At 43.3% G+C, this 19,713-nt stretch overlaps 1 protein-coding gene across 1 annotated transcript in view; it reads left to right on the forward strand.

Annotated features, from left to right (window-relative positions):
- Window positions 1-467: 467 nt before the first annotated feature.
- The window catches only part of CLRN1 (clarin 1), a 39,043-nt gene continuing 19,797 nt past the window's right edge, over window positions 468-19,713 (forward strand). The window contains exon 1 of the mRNA XM_060149131.1: window positions 468-720. Within this exon, the coding sequence (XP_060005114.1) occupies window positions 468-720 (253 nt within the window). The remainder of the gene's footprint in view (window positions 721-19,713) is intronic.

Below are 19,713 nucleotides of genomic sequence, written 5' to 3' on the forward strand. Positions count from 1 at the left end.
TAAATGAACTTCTCAAGTTGCTGAAAATTTACCATAGGAGCCAAGCCCGTTTCTGAAAGTTTCAACTCACCCAATCAGACAAAAGGCAGAGGAGAGGGGAGGCATTCATCAAGTTACACGGAGGACTCCATCTGTTATCTTAGACCTCTGTTACCAAGGGACACAAGAGGAGCTACTTGAAGGCAGTTTGAAAGAGTTTTATTTTACAGATTCTTAGTCCAAAGATTTCAAATTAGAAGCGGCAGCAGAAAAGGAGAAAAAAAACAAGTAAGCGTGATGAAGCCACCTTCATCCTGGCATTCTGACATTTAACCTGGTGAGAAACACCATCGATGGTGAAGTTGCCTTTTCAGCGGGGTTCTGTCTGTTCACCTTCCATAATAAATGCAGTCAAAGGGGCAGTCACTTCTCATCGGTCACAAAGGTCTGGTTTTTGAACCTCACCCTCACAAGAGCCATTTCTCATCATGCCAAGCCAACAGAAGAAAGTCATTTTTTGCATGGCTGGGATGTTAAGCTTTGTGTGTGCCCTCGGAGCTGTGGCAGCCCTGGGGACACCTTTGTGGATCAAAGCCACCTTCTTCTGCAAAACTGGGGCTCTGCTCGTCAATGCCTCGGGGCAGGAGCTGGACAAGTTCATGGGCGAGATGCAGTACGGGCTTTTCCATGGAGAGGGCGTGAGGCAATGCGGGCTGGGAGCAAGGCCCTTTCGGTTCTCATGTAAGTAACTATTGCATTTGAATTATTTAATACTTTAGGCAAACTCTTCCAAGTGTTGCAAGAAATTATTTTTAAGGGCCTGGCCCTGTCTATTGCAGGATTTTTTAAACAGGTATGAACTACTTGAAATACCCAGGTCTCTTCTGGATGGTTTCTTCTTCCTAGTTTTTATTATTTCATTCTTGCTATTTTTCTTATGACAATTTATAGTTCGTGAGTTGCCAGGGAATTAAACTTTTTGAAAAGACAAGCAATTAAAGTTCTTAAATATTAATATTTATGTAAGAAATTATGGGCTCCGTTTTTAAAAGGGAGGAACGTGTGCGACAGGAAAGCTGTAAGAGATGATCTTGGTTTTGTTCTTTAAAAAAGAACCAGTGTCATGGGCTCCTTAACCAACTCTAGCTGCTTTTCCCCCTTGCACAGAACTTTGTTTCCTGTCTACACCCTTATTTTCCCTCCTAGGAGCTTTGCTGTTGAAAAATATTCTTTTTTTTTTTTTCCTTACCCAATTTGGATCATTTGACTATAGAAATTTAAAATGATATGCTGTGCTAACTGAGAAAGAATTAGAAGCCTGTTTAGGATAGAAAATTTGCCACTGATTAACCTTCGAATCACGTACAGAATGTGAGACAGATTTTCCTGTCGTGATATTTGTGAAATGGAAGTGTTACCTGTAGTATTTACAACCTGTTTATCTTAAGAAGAGAATTTTTAAAAAATTACCATGTGAATAGGCAACTCATTAAATGAAAATTAATAAAAAGTCATTTGTTATATCTCTCCTAGTGCACATTCAGAAATTATTATTATTTCAAAAGGGCTGGTTTGGAACAATCTTATGAAGACACAGCCAGGAAATTACTGCATAAATCACTCTTCAGGAAAGGAGGTTACCAAGTGAGGCATTTAAAATGAATTATTATGTTGCCTGGGTATTTTTTTTCTAGCATAGGTAGAAGGCTAAATTAATTGAATTTATTATTAACGTGTGCAGTGTCTAATTAAATTTCAGTGCTGGCCTATTTATATTTCTGCAACATTCCTGACAATTTCTTAGCAGTCATTGGACACCAACCTTCAACTCATGTAGGCTGTTAAGCGATATGAATTTGCATAGGGCTCCAGAAAATCCCCAAGAATTAGTCTTCAGCTTGTCAAGAAATTATCATCTACTAGATTTGATGAAGTGGATACCCACCCTTTTCACTGCGTGGCTTTAGTTCATTAAGGTAATGGGGCTCTTAGAGTTGCTTAGCTTCCCTTAGGGGGGAAAAAAAGAACAAAGCAGAATGTCACGTGATTTGCAACTGTATTAAAAAACAAAAAAGGAAAAAAGATGAGTGAACCGATTTAACCATGAGTCATTGGCAGCTAAAGTGTGAGTAACGCTTCTCACAAATGAACTTAGACAAAAGCAGGGAGCCTACAGGGGATTTTTCTGGAGCTTCTGCATTTTGTACAGTGAAATGAAGATAAGCTTTACTCATAGCACAGGACATGTTCCAAAACAATATGTCTTCTAAACACTTACTGCACAGTAAGTGCTATGCATATCTTGTCTCATGTAATCCTCACAGGGCCACAGTCCTCTCTGGTTCAACGAAGGATTATTTATGGCTGTGTCCCACGCCGGCCCTTTCTGTAATGAAGCTGTTCTAATCAGGTGCCCCTTTGCCTTCTGTGAAGACTCACAGAGCTGGTGGGGTTTACACAGTACCCTAGCCTATCTCACAGGATTGCATTAGTCCCCATGATACTCTTAACATTTCCCCCAGCCTAGTGAAGAAAATCTTGCATTGGACGGTGCAGATTTAGTTGGAGGTTTACTCTGAATAAATTGGGCATTGACAGTGTCCTTATTCTAAATGAATTTTTGCTTGGTTCTGCTGTACAAGTTGATGTGTGTTATTTTTATGTGCAATGTATGTGTCACTCTTAAAACCCAGATGTATGGTACAACGTGAGGATGAAGGATGGACCAGAAAAATAGTTAGGTGATGTTGTCATATTTGTTCCTATTAAATGTTCCCTATTGACCATTCTATCTCTTTTAATTATAACAAACATCTTCCCTGCCAGCATGCACAATTATGCGGGGAAAACTTCTGCCTTGTTTACTCTGGCTGATTCTCATCCATTTATGGGTCAGTGATTCATCTTCTAGAGGTCACTAGCCTTCCTACCTAGCACACAATTTCATTCATTATAATGAAGGACTGTTTTTCTTTCTAGGCAACACAACTTGGTCGGCTTAGTTTTTCCTGATATGTCACCCGTAAAATTTTAATGATGATGTTTCAACTCTAAATGTAGTCATCAAGACAAAAAGTACTGGTTTTTGAGCGCAGGGTGTGTGGGTGTGTTTCTGTTTTGGTTTGAAACAGTGCAGAGCGTCATCAAAATATGATACCCAAGAATCATATGGTGTCAATCATTCCTAGATACGCTGATCTCTTCATTGCCAAGACAGTTCAATGAGCTGGGGAAAACATATGGAATATTTTTTTTGACATGTGAAAAATAAAATTTAACCAATCACGTATCACAGCTCACAATTTGAGTCATACTTTCTAAAACATCTTGGACCTTATGATGGAAAATTTGGAAAAAGCTTAGAAGAAATTTAGCTGACTTCACGTTTTAGAGAAGCAGAGTTTCTTGACCAAATGAGGCGTATGACCCAGACAGCAGAGGGAATGTTGAAACTACTTCAGTGAGCAAGCAGGTGGCTTCTCAAACATATTTTGGCGTAGAATAGTTGGGATTCAGGGTCTCTGTGACCAACACTGAGAGTTGGCACTCTGTCTCCATGGTCCCCTGCAGGTGTGACTCCTGTCTCCTGCTGTTCCCACCTGTCCCAGGTGATCAACTTGCATCTCTCCCATCACCCTACCTACACATGGCAGAGCTGCAAAGGTCTTTGATGTACCTCCTTCTAGTAACAATGCCTATCTCTCCCCTCTTCCTTAGCGCACCGCCTGTGTGGAAGCAGGCACAGCGCAGGTAGGAGGGACACCTATTGAGTTTGAGGAAGACTACCTGGTGGGAGGGAGGGGGGCAAGGAAGCCACCTGTACTGTGTCACCCAGCATGCAGGGCCCCTCTGGCCTTTTAGCTCGGGGTGTGGGGGAGGGGCTACTGTCTAGTCTCACTCACCCATTGAAACAGTCCAGCTAATAGTGATGTTGTATTCCTCCCATTGGGGGGAATACAGATCGTAATGTTTAGGAAACACTAGCATGAAGGGGAAAGCGAAATTCTCACAGTTATATCCTTTCCAGACCTTAATGTTCACTCTGTTATTTCAAATCACCTTGTACTAAAAGTGTTTGAGGATGTGTGTTTCACTGCAAGGAGAACCGGAGCCCCAAGAAGGCAAGGGGATGTGTATCCCTCAAACCATCCCATTTCTCCCTCAAACCAGGACCTAGCATGACGTCTGTCACAAAGGGGTACTTAGTAAATGTTTAAGCAATTTGCGATGCAATTTGCCACTCGCTGGAGGTTAGACTTCCAGCAAATTATTTCACTTCGTTGGTTTTCAGTTCTTGCATCTACAAAATGGGAGGTGAAACTAGGCTATTTCTAATGTCTCTTCCAGTTCAAACATTCTATGATCTGTATAACAAGGGGCTGGCTGTTCTAGACAAGGCCCTTCCAGCTTTAAATTTGCATGACTCTTCTAGCTTCAGTTGCTTGAAACCCCCACTGACAGATTTTTGCCACCATCATTAGAAGTGGTGAGTTTTGTGTGCCTTTGCTCTTTCATTTTCAAAGCTCCTGATTTTTAAAGTGAAGTATTCTGAGATACCTACCATTTATTAGGACCCAGATGAATTTCATTATCAAAGTGAATGCTTCTTTTTTTTTTTCCCCCTGTCATAACCTTTTACTTTTTGTGTAGAAAATTGCAGGTTAAAGAAGGAGAAAATGAAAAATGGGGAATTCTGGAATTCTAAGGAAATGGGTTAGTGGGTTCCAAAGAGCAGGAACAGCCATAAACAAGTAATTAAGAGAGAATTATTGAGAAAGCAAAAAAAGGAGAAAATCAAAAGGCGGAGAGAGGCTGCCCTACTTGCTTCCGTTTTTTTCTTTCATTTTTCCTAGAAACTCCTCTTCCATTCTCACTGAAAAACTCCTCTTTCCTGAATCTGATTTCATGAACTGGTGATGGCAAGAAATGAGGAGTAACTAGTATATTTAACACTCCACAGGTATTCTTTACCCAAAGGCAGAACTTAAGCAGAAATTATCCTCAAATGAGCGAGAAATATGGAAAAGGTGTTTTTGAGAAAAGGAACTCCTGGCTCTCCTTGGCTAGTACAGGACAAGAACGTTTATTTCTCTCTCCTCCCTAACAACTACCTCTAATATCCTTACCAGAAAAATAATCCACAAAATCAGCCTTCTTTGACAATTGTAATTTTGCATATATGTGTACACACACACACACACACACACACACACATACACACACCTTCCTTCCCTTTAAATTACCCTCCACTCTAACAGCCAGTAAAGCCATTGACCTGGGCTTTCCTGAGAGATGAAGTAGAGGCTGACATGACGGGGCTGCTTCTGAGGTTCTATGTGGCAGGTCCTCAGTGGAACTTCCAGAACTTAACCCTGGAGTGTGAACTTTACCTGTTGGAGGATGACTCCTAAATTGTCCTCACAATTTGCTGCTCTGCCTTCTCTTTTGGTCTCTGAGGGTGACTTATCGTCCCCAAGGACTTTCAGACAATCCAAAAGAAAAAAATACTAATTTCAGCTGCCCGATTATTGGGTGTCTCACGGGTGCCAGGCATTTTGCAGATATGAACTCCAACCCTTACACGGGAGATGTTATGATGCTACTTCTCTTGAACAAATATAGAAACTGGAAACTCAGAGAGATCACAAAACCTTCCCAAAGACACAGACCTAGTAGGTAGCAGACCTAGGATTGAAATTCTTGATCTGCTCATTCCTCTGCCACATTCTGTCTCCTTACAATACGCAAAAAAGGATGCAAAGAGTTGAGGAAAATGTAAGAGTAGGACTCAGTTTCACCACCTATTTAAAATATTATGTTGGGTTGGTGAGGGTGTGGAGAAAAAGGAACCTTTGTGCACTGTTGGTGGGAATGTAAATTGGTATACCCACTACCCAGTATACTACGGAGGTTCCTCAAAAAATTAAAAATAGGACTACCACACGATCCAGCAATTCCACACCGAGATATTTATCCAAGAAAGCAAAAACACTAATTCAAAAAGATATACACATCCCTATGTTCATAGCAGCATCATTTATAACAGCCAAGATATAGAAACAAAGTATCCATCAACAGATGAATGGATAAAAAAGATACGTTTTATATATACAATGGAATATTACTCAGCCATAAAAAGAATGAAATCTTGCCACTTGTGACGATGTGGATCAAACTGGAGGGTGTTATACTTAGTAAAAATGTCACACAGAGAAAGACAAATACCGTGTGTTTTCAATTATATGCAGTGAATTACAAAATACAAACATAACAAAACAGAAACAGACCTACAGATACAGAGAACAAACTAGTGGTTAGCAGACGGGAGTTGGGTGGGGCAGGCAAAGTAGGGGTACAAATTCCCAGTTATAAAATAAATAGTTATAAGGATGTAATATACAACACAGGAAATATAGTCAATATTTGTAACTTTGCAGTATAATCTATAAAAAGATCAAATTACTATGTTGTACACATGAAATTAATATAATATTGTAAGTCAACTATACTTCAATTAAAAAAAAAACCTCAAAGATGAGAAACAATTATGTTGGTGCTTCACAAGAGCTAGTTCTCATATGACCAGGTGATGGTACTTGGTCTTAAGGTTTGAATTCATTCATTTCCTCTTTATTTCACATTTCAGTGGCCCTGATATCTCAGTCCCAATCTTTGACCTTTGGAAAGTAAAACTGTCAAGCCAAGCCTGTTTAAGAATCTAGGTTGAGCAGGTCACATGGGTTACGTAAGTATATCACCTTGACGTTGATAGTTTACGTTGAAGGCAGAGATATCTGACCGCACATGTGGTTAGCTGAGTTAAAATCTCTGCCAGCGAAAATCTACACGGTACGATCTTCAAAGTTAGCTACTTGGACTACAATAAATATTTCACCACAGCAATGACGAAAATGGCAGGCTCCTTCCTGAGGTGACATGAACAGTTTCAAAACAGAGGCAGGGATGGAAAAACAAAACAAAACAAAAAGCAGGTACATTTGATTCACTACAAAAAACTGATACTTTTTAAATGAGGAATCATGGGATAGATGGGATAGAATGAGTATAAATCCAGATCTCTTTTTTCAAAAGATGAAAAATAAAAACTCATTTTAATCTCTGAACTCTATCAGGGTTTTCATAAAGCTAACGGCATATTTCTTTTAAAAACAAAACTCATCTAAATTAAACAATGACAAGTGTGCCTTTCGTCTAGTCGTGCAGCTGAACACCCAGACTGGTTGTGGTGTGATGCTCTCTTATTACAGGTATGATAGCACTGACGAATAGCTGACTGTACCTGGCAGACGAATTTATGCAGGATTCGTATTCCGCTCCCTCTCAGCATGTTATAACTGTGGCAAAGCCATTCTTGGGAGTTATTACCCCAATATAATCATACCCCGTGGATTCAGAGCAGTTAAGTGGGTTCTGTTATCAGAGACACAGATGCACCAAAGCATCTGCTGTCCCTCAGCCACTGTGGGTGATTAAGACTCACTCATGGGGCTGCTTCCAATAGGCTGGAGTCAGGTAGATACAGTTCAGCTGAGAGAAATTCAGGCGCGGTACCAAGAAAACTGTATTTTAAATGCTTCTATCATATCATCATGTCTCCTCCTTTTAAGTGCTGGGGTCATGGATTTCATTCTCCCCGACCACGTAGCCATCAGAAGCCTGGCTCAATACCTGGGTGTGTGACTAGGGGTGATATTAAGGGAGATGAATGCATTGAGTTTATGTCAGGGAATGTCTTTTACTGGATTTTCATAATGACTAGCGGCAGATGGGCTGAGGGGAAAGTCAGATCAAGAGCATTTCTGTAAGAAGAAAAGAAATCTTCCTCCTTATTCCCTTTCAAGAAAATGAATAGCTGAGCACCAAGGGGCCAAATACAACTTCTTTTTGAAACCTACCTTTTATGTGAAGGACAAGTTGAGAAGAAAAACAGGACCTCTGAAGCTACCATCACGGCTTTAATCTGGGAAGAAGTGGCGGTACCATTGCTAACATCATTATCAGAGGGGCTGCTTTCATTCTGAGAGCTTCACAGATGGCGTTACCTGCAGTTTACATCTAGCCAGATGAAGATAAATAGGGTCGATGCGACCTAAACCATTAGATCAGTGGTCTGTAACCCTGGCTGTGATTTAGAATCACCCAGGGAGTCTTGAAAACTACTGACGCCAAGGCTCCACCCCAGACCAATTGAATCAGGATCTCTGGAGGTGGGACCTGAGCACTGGATGGTTTAGAAGCTCCCCAAGTGATTCTAATGTGTAGCCACGGTTGAGAACTATTGCGGTGGATGACGGCAAAACAGGTAGAATCAGGTGAGGCCAAGAGTCAGAAGCCCTCAGTGTTAGGGCTGGGCAGGTCACCAGAATGAGGGCAGTGAGGAGAAGCAGTATTTAGTATTGTTTCCACACAGCTGGGAGGTTTTCTGGTCACATTTGAGTTGGGATGCTTGCCTTCCATTCCTTTAGCTGCGTGTTTCTGTGAAGGGTCTCACGCTTCATCCACACCCACCTGGCGTCGGAGGGAATGAGAGATCTGATTGATGGGTTTGCAGTAAGCAACTGAGCATACTTGGCTCCCAGCCCCAGCGGCTTCAAAGGCTTCCCCTCTTTCCAAATCTGCCCACCAGTTACCGGAGTCTGCTCTTCCCCTGGCCAGCCTGTGGCTGGCAGGGAGTGGGGGAGAGGCTCCTAACTCGGCGGAACTGGGTAGACGATCTAAACCACATTCCTCAGCACTGTATCAGAAATAAAGCGAATGTCTTGGCCTCCACCTGCGTGTCTCCTGTGGAAGGGCTCTGCTCCTTCTAAGAGTCAGGAGTCCTCTTTAGAGGTGTGTCGTCAGCCCAAGCATCATTTTAGAAAACCATTACAGAGAATGTGCACGCAAGTGCACAAGGGAAACAGGAGCGAGGATGGGAACAGTAGCTCAGACACTGAGGGGAGTGTGTGACAGGTAGCAGATAAGTGATTAACTCTAAACCCAAAGCTCTTGGATTACGTACAGCAATAGTTACCCACCAGGTCAGAAAAAAAAAAACAAAACAAAACTCTGAGCTACAAGATAGTTTGCCTGACTTCCATGTAATCTAAGGGCTCCTCTGGGAGGATCTTAGGTCCTAATGTACAGATATGACCCCACCTGTGGGCCAAATAACTCCTTTCCCTCCCAGTGATCAAGGCTGAGACTTGAAAATGCCAGCACTCACCGCACTGAGTTCTTACATCCACCGCTCCTGGTGGAAGTACAACTCTTCTGCCACTCTTGTCACGTTAAAAAATATTTAAGTGATTACGTACAATTTACAAAGAGCTCCCACATAAATGATCTCACTGTGTCTCTCAAAAATTCTGTGACTTATTTCTGTTACCACCCACGTTTACAGGTAAGGGAGCTGAGGTAGCAGAGGCCCCCATGAGCAGTAAATGGAAAAAACAGATTAATCTCAGACTTTCCTAATGCCCAAAGCTGTGCTTTTCCAGACCTGCCATTTTGTCCTTTGGTTAATGCCTGGCTATTTTTCTCTCTTCCCACCAGCTCCCCGCCCTTCTTGCTTTGGTCATGCATGATATTCTAACCATCTCATAGTCTTGGTTAGTGCCTAAACATAGGTTTAGACCGGGTTTACTGATTCCTGTTTTAAGAATTGCAGGATGAAAGATACGACTGCTAGACTGGAATCAGTAAGAGATAAAAAGAGAACAAAGTTTCAGGATAAAATATAACAGAAGAACCCAGGCGATAGAAATAAAATAAATTGTAAGGCAAGTGAAATGAAAGCCATACATTTATAGCAATCAAATAAAACATGGATTAATGGCAAGTAATAAAAGAACATACTTAGCAGTTAGTAAAAACAGTTTTTTTTTATCTTATTACTTTCCAATGATCTACTGAAAACAGTGTAACCTCACATGTAAAACACAAATTCTTTGTAAGTTAGAGTATATGTGCCCTCATTCCTCTCACCCCCCACAAAAAGATCAGTGGTGCTTATGTGCTCAAGTGTTCTTCTAGACTCTGAGGACACACAGGGAATAAGAGAAACAACTAAGAATCTAGCAGAAGTGTTTTTAAATAACTGACCACTTATAAGAGCTGTACAGGTTCCTCAGTCAAGAAGGGCTAGGTTGTGTTTTAATAACAAACACGCCCAAATGTTATAGATCTAAATCAACAAAGAATGGGAGTTCCCTGGTGGCCTAGTGGTTAGGATTCCAGGCTTTCACTGCCATGGCCCGGGTTCAATCCCTGGTCGGGGAACTGAGATCCCACAAGCTGTGCAGTGAGGCCAAAAAAAAAAAAAAAAAAACCAACAAAGATTGATTTCTTGCTCACAGTACGTATTCGTCAGAGATTAGCTATAGGTGTGTTTCAGGATGCAGCCACCGTCCGGAATGTCACCAGCTGTTGCAACAAAGAGCTGTGGAGGCTCTCACACTGGTAACTAAATTCTCCGACCCGGAACTGACACATGCCACTTCCACTTATATTTTCTTAGCCAAGGTTGTTACCTGGGGCCTCCAAAGGGGCCAAAACGTGCAATCCTATCATGAGAACAGAATAGGGAAGAACCAGAACTATGGATGGGGGAATAACACCCTTTACCATCACCATGAATGTTGTTGTTCAGAAAGCTCAAAGAAGGAGAATTACTCTCTGTCAGGCCAAGGCACAGAGAAATCAGAGGAAAGGAAGGATTAGAGTTAGATTTCACTAACTGGCATTGAAGAGGCCAATCTGAGCAAAGGAACAGCATGGGCCAAGGTATGAAGAGCCTACTGTGGCCAGAGTGCAGAGGGTGCCTGAGAGACAGGTGGAAGAGGAAGGTAAGGCTGGAGACGGAGCAGGGACCAGGACGTGAGGGACTTCGCGGAACGGAAGCAGTTAGCTTTATCCTGTGGGCATTGGGAGACCCTTTAAGGATGTTTAGCAGGTATGTGTCCGGACAGAAGACGGATTGGAAGACCAAAAGAGAGGTGGGGAGGATAGTCAGAAGGCTCCTCCAAGATTTGGAGGTCCAAACCAAAGCACTGTCAGAGGGCTGGAAAGGGGAGCAAATATTTCCAAGATAATCAGAAGAAAAATCAACAGGACTGCAGTGGTTGGGAGTCCGCCTGCCGATGCAGGGGACACGGGTTCGTGCCCCGGTCCGGGAAGATCCCACATGCCGCAGAGCGGCTAGGCCCGTGAGCCATGGCCACTGAGCCTGCGCATCCGGAGCCTGTGCTCCGCCACGGGAGAGGCCACAACAGTGAGAGGCCCGCGTACCGCAAAAAAAAAAAAACCAAAAACAAATCAACAGGACTTGGTGACAGAGGATGAACCCCAGATTTCCTCTGGAGGGACGGTTGTGATCGTCCACCAAGCTAAATACAGAAGGGGAACATTCAGAGAAAAGATGAACTTACTTTGTGTCATGTTTAATGAGGTTCACTTATGGGCCAGCAACAAGAGACATCCATCAGTTACGCAGATCTGGAGGTCATGAGCGAGGCTGCGGCGGAGGCACAGTGCCGGGAATTGGCAGATTGGAGGTGGCAGGTGGAGCTCCAGCTGAAGAGGAGGCTTCCCAGAGAGGGGGATCGAATGAGAAGGCAAAAGAAGATGTGTTCTGGAAAGGACCAATATTTCCGGGTAGAAGAGGAGAGACTCGAGAAGGAGACTGAGAGGGGATGATCAGTGAGCTGGGAGGGAACTGGCTGAGGGGGAACCGTGGGAGGAGCAACCTTCACCCGGGAAGCGATGGTCAACAGTCCTGACCACCACAGAGGCATCGCGTGCGAGACAACGAAGATAGCCCTGGGACTCTTCCAGACGATCATGGGGGACCTTTGCTAAAGCAGTCTTGATGGAGTGGTCCTCCTTTAAAAAGGGAGGTCCTTGGGGCTTCCCTGGTGGCGCCGTGGTTGAGAGTCCGCCTGCCGATGCAGGGGACGCGGGTTCGTGCCCCGGTCCGGGAAGATCCCACATGCCGCGGAGCGGCTGGGCCCATGAGCCGTGGCCGCTGAGCCTGTGCGTCCAGAGCCTGTGCTCCACAGCGGGAGAGGCCACAACAGTGAGAAGCCCGCGTACCGCAAAAAAAAAAAAAAAAAAAAAGAAGGGAGGTCCTTGCAGGAGCTGAGGAAGGAATGAAATGTAAGGACCCAAAGAAAGACTGAGGTCAGAGAGTAGTTAGGAGAGTCCTAAGGCCAGGCTAGGGTGTGTGTGTGTGTGTATGTGTGTGTGTACAATGGGAGAATCTTGAGTATGCTTCTATGCTGAGGGGACAGACCAGGAGGGAGGAAAAAGCTGAAGACAGATAGGACACGTAGATAATTAATGGATTTAGGAAGGACCCTGTGAAGCAAAAAAGGGTCTGAGAGCACAGGGAGGACGTCAAGCCTTGGACAGGAGAAAAAATTTTTTCATTAAGAATGGAGGGGGCTTCCCTGGTGGCGCAGTGGTTGAGAGTCCGCCTGCCGACGCAGGGGACACGGGTTCGTGACCCGGTCTGGGAGGATCCCACATGCTGCGGAGCGGCTGGGCCCGTGAGCCATGGCCGCTGAGCCTGCGCGTCTGGAGCCTGTGCTCCGCAACGGGAGAGGCCACAGCAGTGAGAGGCCCATGTACCACAAAAAAAAAAAAAAAAAAAAAAAAAAAAAGAATGGAGGTAAGGTTGGCCTGGACCAAAAAGAAGGGTGGCCCTGGGGTACTGAAAAATTGAGGTAATTCCTCTGATAGCCTCTGTTTTCTCTGTGAAATGGAACAGTTCGGTTCGCTAGATATTTTCGAGCCTTTTGTAGGCCAGGCAGACAAGACTAAGGGAAATGGAGTGGGGATGTGACAGTTGCTTAAGAGCGGGGGGAGTTTTGGAATGTCTGACGAGACACAGAGGAGGGAAAGACTGGAAAAGGCTTTGCAGAAATGGGGGTGCCACAGATCAGAGGCTCAAGGAGAGTGGGAGTCCAGAGGCAAGACATACAGCCCAAGGAATAGAGCCTCCCCCCACCGCGGCCAAATGACAGCAGGAGAGTAACCTTCCTAAAGAGAGCATCCCTGTGACTGCGTTTTTACTCCCGGTCATTAACCTGTGACTTCCTCAGCTCTGTTTCATAATAGTAGACTGTAGTCATGAGGGTACCACAGCCTTCCTCTGTGCTGAGCAAGCTATGTGATATGGGTTCCCTTTCTCTCCTCTCCCTCCTGTGACGTGGCTGCCTTCTATTCTATTGGTAGAGTCAGTCCAATGACTAGTTCCTTCTAGCTCTGTTTCTGACTCGATATCTTGTCAGAAATCTCCACTTTCCAGACTTCACAGAGGGGAAATTGAGCTTTGAACCAGGAGTTTAACATGTATGTTATAGACTGTAACTCAACATCTTTAGGTTCCCTTGACCTTTATATATCTAGATAGCGTTCTCTTAGAAAGCATGCTGGCCCAAGTAATTCTTTTCCTGGGAATTCATCCAGAAAGGTTATTCCTGCTCACCACCCACCCTCATAATAAGAGAGAAAAAGGTATGTGCTTGAAAACGTTCATGGAAGCATTACCTATAATACCGAGATAATGGAAGGCTACCTAATGGACAATACTGCATCAGTTTGATGGAAAATTCATGTAGTTATCTAAATGGTAGTTATGAAGACAATCTGTATGACATGGGAAATGCTTATATTCTGAATAAAAAGAACAGAATGTGGCCTTAAAACTTCATTATGATTATAGTAATGTATGAAATAAATATTAAGATGGACTAAAGGTTTGAAAGGAACAAAAATAAAGGAAAAGCTTTGCTTTTTATGTTGGTGAGACTGTGAGTGAAATTTGTATCTTAATTTCCATTTCACTGTTATAATGTTGTTCAATTATAAGATCCCTCCATAAACAGTTGGACCTTTGCTCAAACTAACAGAAATATGGAGAGAACAAGTCCATCTTTCCCCATCCTCCTGCCCTGCTAACAAAAAAGAGCTGTGTCATGTTCAAGTCTGAGATGGATTCTTTCACAAATCCCAAACTTTAAACCTTATTATTAAACAGCCATCAGTTTCCATCTAACATGTTGACAATCTCCCAAGTATGTTGGATTAAAATTTTTCTTTTAATAAAGAGATTTGAAATTCCACTCCAGTTGCCAGCCAGGTCTTTCAACTTCTTAAAAGGAAAAAAAACAAAAACAAAAACCCACACTGGCTCCTATCATCCCTTTGGCAAACTATTCTATTTTATTTCCGCATTGTCCCAGATTCTCTCCAAAAACTCAATTCAGCTTCTATTACCACCAACCCCAGAAACAGCTTATATCAAGGTCACCAGTGACTGCCTGACTCAAAGGACAAATTCTGGTTCTCAACCAGAAATTCCCAACACACTTAAAACTGCCAACCCCCTTCTTCTTTTTTTTTTTAACATCTTTATTGGGGTATAATTGCTTTACAATGGTGTGTTAGCTTCTGCTTTATAACAAAGCAAATCAGTCATACATAAACATATGTTCCCCAACCCCCTTCTTCTTCTCCTTTGGCCCTGAGGTCGCTATCTGTATGGTCCTCTCCTCTCCTTCCTTCCCTCCTCACCGATGTGGCACTAACTCCTTTCCATCAGAATCACTGGCTTCCACCAAGAAACCCCAAATCTGCTAACCAGACTCTATCCCTGCATCCTACTCCAAGGAAAACGTATCCATCCAACATATCTGTGTCCAGAAGCTACATTATGCATTCTCCACAGCAGCAGAACCCCCTCAGGAGGTGAAAATTGATTCTTGGGGGCAAGAAAATATCCCTTACTCCTTAGAAAGTACGTATTATATGTGTATAAAGTACATATACAAATATAATACAGAAACCAATATACAATATATCTGTGGTATTAAAATTTCATGAGTGGAGGGTGATTAGGAGGAATGTCTACAAAGACTCCTCGGGTAAGGAGCAACAGTGAAAACAAAAGGCTGAGAAATACTGTTTTGCCAGCATTTTTAGGTGCTAGGAATACAGCAGTGGATAAACCAGACCAATGCACCTGTCCTCATGTTACAGGGGAAACAAAGAAACAAATAAGTAAAAATATGCCACCTATCAAACGGTGATAATTGCTATGGAGAAAAATAAAAACAACACAAGGTGCTGGGAATTCGGGGGTGGGGGGGTGACTGGGCAGGGGGTTGCAACTTTAAAAAAAGAAGGCCTCCCCAAGAAAGTGGCATCTAAGTAAATACACGGAGGTAAAGGAGCAAGCCATGAGTTATCTAGGGGAATAATACAGGCTGAGGGAACAGGATGTGCAAAGGCCCTGAGGTAGCAGTCTTCTTGGCTCGTTTGAAGTACAGTAAGGAGACTAGTGGCTGGAGCACACCAAGCAAGGAAGCAGGTAGCAGATGAAGTCAGAGGTCTGACAAGAAGTCCAATCATGTACTGCCTAGTAGGCCATTGTATTGACTTGGCGTATACTCTGGGTGAGATTAGAATTTTCTAGAAGGGTTTGAGCAGGGGACTGAAATAACCCAATTCACTTTTAAAAGATTTCACTGGCTACTGGGTTGAGAGCAGATTGCAGGATGGAGGGGTGGAAACAGGGAGACCAGTTAGGAAGCCCTTGCAGTCCTCCAAGTGAGAGATGGTGGTGGCTTAGACCAGGTGGAGCAGTGAAGACAGGGAGATGTGGTCAGGCTCTGAAGATGGTGCCGGGAGGTTTTCCTGATGGATTAAACATGAAATGTGAGAGTTAGAGAAGAATCAAGGGTGAGGCCAAGGAAGAATCGGACTGCCAGCAACTGAAGGCTTTTGCTAAAGGAAGAAGGCTAAAGGAAGCAAGGATGAGAAGAGGAGGTTATGAGTTCAGTTTGGGACACATTGAGATGCCTATTCAATATCCCAGTCAAGATGTTCAATAGGTAATTGGACGACATGCAAGGGTGGAATTCAGGGAGAAGTCTGGGCTGGAAACATCTACTTGAGAGTACTTCCAGTTAAAGACAGGATACTGCATAGAGCACCAGGGGAGTACAGGAAGAGGACGAAGTGGTCAAGGAACTGAGTTGTCCCCTGGGTGGCTCAGGAGATGAGGTGAACCAACAAAGTAGTTCAAGATGGTAGCCAGGGAGGTAGCAAACCCAGGAGAGTGCAGTTTCTGCAAGCCAGGGGGAAGAAAGCGTTTCCAGGAGGAGGGAATGAGCCACTGTGTCAAACGTAGACTAGGTGAGATGAGGAGAAAGATGGACCATTGGGTTTGGCAGTTTGAAGCTCTTTGGTGCCCTGGGAAATGTAGCATTAGTGCAATGGGTTCAAGAGAGAAAGTGGAGAGAGGAATGAGATGCTGAGAGTGTAGGCAACTCCCTGAGAGCGTTTGCTGTAAGGGAAACTGAGAAAGAGGGTAATAGCTGGAGAAGGACTTAAGTGAGATTTTTTGTTTTAAGATGAGAAAATGATAGCATGCTTGTGTGATGATGGAACTGATCCAACAGACGGGGAAAATTGATGCTGTGGCAGAGAGAGGAGAGAATTCCTCAGCAGTGTCTTTGAGGAAGTGGGAAGGGTGGACTGTGGTGGAATTGGCCTTAGGGGCGCACCACAGCAGACCTCTACTAAACACCTACCATGCGCTAGGTTCTCCATATGCTGATGTCATTGAATCCTCACAGACGGGAGAGAAAGGTGGGATTAGTCTTATTTTTCAGATAAGGAAATCAAGGTTTAGGGAGTTCAGAGAGTTCGAAAAGAAGCTGAAACATGAACTTCCTTTGTCAAATTTCAAATGACTGGGGCTTCCCTGGTGGCACAGTGGTTGAGAGTCCGCCTGCCAATGCAGGGGACGTGGGTTCGTGCCCCGGTCCGGGAAGATCCCACATGCCGCGGAGCGGCTAGGCCCATGAGCCATGGCCACTGAGCCTGCGCGTCTGGAGCCTGTGCTCCGCAATGGGAGAGGCCACAGCAGTGAGAGGCCCGCGTACCATTAAAAAAAAAAAAAAAAAAAAATTTCAAATGCCTGGTCATTGGCTGCCCATGGAACACTCTCATTTTACAGAGAGAAAGAGAGACCAATTGACCTGCTCAGGGTCCCATAGTGGACCAGAACCTGGGCGCCTGACTCTTGGCCCAGTAATCCTTTTTTTCTCTCTAACTAAGCTCTTCCTTCCTCCATGCCAAACGGTCACCTTTGCTGAGGCTATCACTCACGTCTGGAGGACCCTGCTCATTCTAGACCTTGTTCCTCCTGCTTTTTGTTGTTTTCAGTAAGGCTTATAGAGGTAAAACTGCATGCAATACACCTCACCCTTTTTAGGTGCACAGGTCTATGAATTTTGACTGATGCATAGAGGCATGTAAATACCACCACAATCAAGATATAGAACACTTCCGTTACCCCCCAAATATCCCTTGTGCCTCTTTGCGGTCAATATCCTTCCCTACCCTCCAACCCCGGGCAACCACTGATCTGTTTTCTGTCCTTATCATTTTGCTTTTTCTAGAATGTCACATATATGGAATCATACAATACGCAGCCTTTTGAATTCACTTACTTTCAGTTAGCATAATGCATTTCAGTACACCCAACCTGCTGTATGCACCAACAGTCCGTTCCTTTGTATTACTAAGTAGTATTTTGTTTTATGGACAGGTCACAGCTTGTTTGTCCATTCACCAGTTGATGAATATTTAAGATGTGTTTCAGTTTTTAGCAAATATGAATAAAGCCACTGTAAACATTTACATACAGATTTGTGTGTAGACATATGTTTTTAATGCTATTAGGCAAATATCTAGGAGTGGGATTGCTGGGTCATATGTTAAGTCTATGGGCTTTTAAGTACTGAAACAATTGGATATTCATATGCAAAAAAAAATTTAACCTTGGCCATGTACAAAAAATAACTCAAAATGGATCACAGACTTAAAAGGTAAACCTAAAGCCAAAAAATGTCTAGAAGAAAAACATACAGGAAATTATTTGTGACCTTGCATTAGGGAAAGACTTCTTAGATTTGACCTCTAAACGTGACACATAAAAGAAAAAACTCATAAATTGGAATTCATAAAAATAAGGACTGCTCTTCAAAAGATACTGATAAGAGAATGAAAAGACAAGTCACAAACTCAGAGAAAATATTGTGAATTACTTATCTGATAAAGGGCTTGTATCCAGCATGCATAAACAATTCTCAAAACTCAATAATAATAGTAATAAACAATTCAATAAAAAATGCACAGAAGGGCTTCCCTGGTGGCGCAGTGGTTGAGAGTCCTCCTGCCGATGCAGGGGACGCGGGTTCGTGCCCCGGTCCGGGGGGATCCCACATGCCGCGGAGCGGCTGGGCCCGTGAGCCATGGCCGCTGAGCCTGCGCGTCCGGAGACTGTGCTCCGCAACGGGAGAGGCCACAACAGTGAGAGGCCTGCGTACCGAAAAAAAAAAAAAATGCACAGAAGATGTGAATAGACACTTCAGCAAAAAAGATATATGGAAGGCAAGTAAACTCACAAAAGGATGCTCAACATCATTAGTCATTTGGCAAATGCAAATTAAAGCTACAAGATAAAGTACACTTTTATTAAATGACTACAATTTTTAAAAACCTGACAAGTGCCAGTAAGAATGCAGAACACCTGGGACCCTCATACATTGCAGGGGGGAAGGTGAAATGGTACAGCCACTGTGGAAAATACTTGGCAGTCTCTTATAAAGTCACACATATAGGAGCTGGGGGTGGAGGACGGGTTGACTACAAAGGGGGAACAGGAAGCTTTGGGAAATGTGGAATAGTTCCATAACTTGATGGTGGTGGTGGTCACATGATCGTAAGCATTTGTCAAAACTCACAGAACTGTACGCTAAAAAGAGAATTCTTTTTACTGTGTTAATTTTACTTTGGTCTTAACAATAGGGGGAGAAAGTAAAAGCCAAGGCAGCAATGCCACTGTGTGACTTTACACAAATTACTCAACCTCTCTGCGCTTTTTTTTTAACCTATACACTGAGGATAAAATAGTACTTTCCTTATATTGTTGTATGAATTAAGTGTGTTGATTTATGCAATATACCTAAAGCACATGGTACATAGCAAATGCCATATAATTAGTGGCTGTTATTTTTATTCGTATTATTATTACTCACATATTTCTCTTTGAGGAAGTCTGGTAGTGAAATAATGAAGAGAAAAGAAGGGTAATTAGGGGTTTGGGGTGGTTGAAGGATGAGGAGACCTAGACACACGGACTCATAGACAGAATGGAGGAAATCAGTGATAAGGGAATGAAAGAGAGAGAGTAACGCTGAACCCACAGACCAAGACTGTGCTGCTAACGTGGCATCGGCTGCCCGTTTTCATAAATAACTCCCTTTCCCTTGTCAACAGCTAATCAAGTAATTTCCTAAGGCCAGAAGCAACGCTGGATTAATGACAGTCCCTCCACAGATCAAAATGTTCAAATCCTTTTCCTGTGTTGTAATCCTACACCTCAAAGAATGGAAAGGACCGGACAAATCTACCTCCTAGATACACAATATCCAATATCATTAAAGTGACACCTCCCAATATTTATTTGAATGGTCTGCTCTCATCTTCTGCAAAGGAAAACTCATATTAGTGTTGGCTGGAAAATGGAGGGTTGTTATCAGAGTTCTGATTGGTCATTACAGACTCAGGGAATTTTCATCAAACAAAGAAACCTGATAAAATGTAAGCATAACATGCAGGGATTAGTGCACTCCTGGGTGACTTTGTCACAAGAGTAGG

Source organism: Lagenorhynchus albirostris, chromosome 5 (assembly GCF_949774975.1).
Source record: "Lagenorhynchus albirostris chromosome 5, mLagAlb1.1, whole genome shotgun sequence".
In the NCBI taxonomy this organism is placed as follows: Eukaryota; Metazoa; Chordata; class Mammalia; order Artiodactyla; family Delphinidae; genus Lagenorhynchus; species Lagenorhynchus albirostris.